General features: G+C 61.8%; 1 protein-coding gene across 1 annotated transcript in view; it reads left to right on the forward strand.

Moving 5' to 3' along the window:
- The window catches only part of LOC106816065 (vacuolar protein sorting-associated protein 16 homolog), a gene marked incomplete at its 3' end in the record, with an annotated part of 2,892 nt that extends 1,629 nt beyond the window's left edge, over positions 1-1,263 (forward strand). The window contains exons 3-4 of the mRNA XM_014820620.1: positions 458-592; positions 1,102-1,263. Of these exons, the coding sequence (XP_014676106.1) occupies positions 458-592; positions 1,102-1,263 (297 nt within the window). The remainder of the gene's footprint in view (positions 1-457; positions 593-1,101) is intronic.
- Positions 1,264-1,711: the final 448 nt, after the last annotated feature.

Here is a 1,711-nt window from a genome sequence, read left to right on the forward strand (position 1 = left end):
TAACCGATCATCGGTTACTTGGGTCCAACCGATGATCGATTACGAAATTACAACCTATTGACAACACTAGCGAGTCATCAGCTAAATACCTATCTAAGCTAGGCTAGCAGTTATCAGTTGGATAAACCTATGCAAGTGTTGATATCCGTAAGTCATGGAGGAGGATGTGACACAGGTTTCAGATTCTGCATCTCGTTTCAGATTCAGATTTATCGCTATCTCTCGCATTAGCTCGTAAAGCGGCCGGCAGATGGCATCTGTGGGCGGTGATCGCCGGCCACAGTAGTTCATAAAGCGGCCGGTAGATGGCGTCTGCGGGCGGTGATCGTCAGCCCCATGAGTTCATAAAGCGGCCGGTAGATGGCGCTGGCGGTCGGTGATCGACGGCTCCAGTAGTTCATAAAGCGGCCGGTAGATGGCGTCGGCGGTCGTGTGATCATCTGCGCTGCCATTACAGGTGCAGCAGACGGACATCGACGACGAGCAGGTGGCGCTAGCGATCGCGGAGAAGCTGGGAAACACGGCGGGCATCTCTTACTCCGAGATCGCGAGCAAGGCGTCAGAATGCGGCCGCACACAGCTCGCCATACGCGTGAGTACGACCCCCCACGCTGATCTCACCCTGACCCCAGCCTGACCCCCATGCTGACCTCACCCTGACCCCAGCCTGACCCCACCCTGACCTCCATGCTGAACCACCGACCCATGTCTGACCCCACTCTGACCTCACCCTGACCCCACGTTGACCCCTATCTGGCCCCATGCTGACCCCACACTGACCCCATGCTGATCCACCGATTCCTGTTTGATTCCAAGCCGATCCGTGCCTGACCCCATACTGATCCCTATCTGAGCCCACGCTGACCGCCCAACCCCTGCCTAACCCCACGCTGACTGATCGACCCCATGCTGACTGATCGACCCCTGTCTGACCCCTGCCTGACCCCACACTGACCCCTAGCGTAACATATATAGCGTAGCCGTTGTTAAACAGCGTAATATATTTCCACGGCGTTGTTGTCGAGGAGCGCGCGTCGTCTCCGTGGCGACGACGCGTCGTGACGACATCGTTGTTGTTGTCACGGCGACGGATGCTTGCAGCTGCTGGACCACGAGCCGCGGGCGTCCGAGCAGGTGCCGCTCCTGATGAAGGTCAATCGCGACGACCTCGCCCTCACCAAGGCCATCGACAGCGGCGACACCGACCTAGGTGAGCCTCCAGGGGGCGCCGGCGAAGGTCGGCCGAGGGCAGGGGGCGCCTGTGTAGGTTGGTCGAGGGCAGGGGGCGCCGATGGATGTAGGTTGTCTGAGGGCAGGGGGCGTCGGTGTAGGTCGGCCGAGGGCAGGGGATGCCGACATAGGTTGTCCGAGGGCAGGGGGCGCCGACGTAGGTCAGCCGAGGGCTGAGGGCACCGACGTAGGTCGTCCGAGGGCAGGGGGCGCCACTGTAGGTCGGCCGAGGGCAGGGGGCGTTGACGTAGGTTGTCCGAGGGCAAGGGGTGATGTAGGTCGGCCAAGGGCAGGGGGCGCCTGTGTAGGTTGGTTGAGGGCAAGGGGCATCGACATAGGTCGTCCGAGGGCAGGGAGCGTCGGTGTAGGTTGGCCGAGGGCAGGGGGCGTCGGTGTAGGTTGGCCGAGGGCAGGGGGCGTCGGTGTAGGTTGGCCGAGGGCAGGGGGCGTCGGTGTAGGTGGGACGAGGGCAGGGCGCGTC

This window comes from Priapulus caudatus, unplaced genomic scaffold (assembly GCF_000485595.1).
Source record: "Priapulus caudatus unplaced genomic scaffold, Priapulus_caudatus-5.0.1 Scaffold1273, whole genome shotgun sequence".
Taxonomy (NCBI): Eukaryota; Metazoa; Priapulida; class Priapulimorpha; order Priapulimorphida; family Priapulidae; genus Priapulus; species Priapulus caudatus.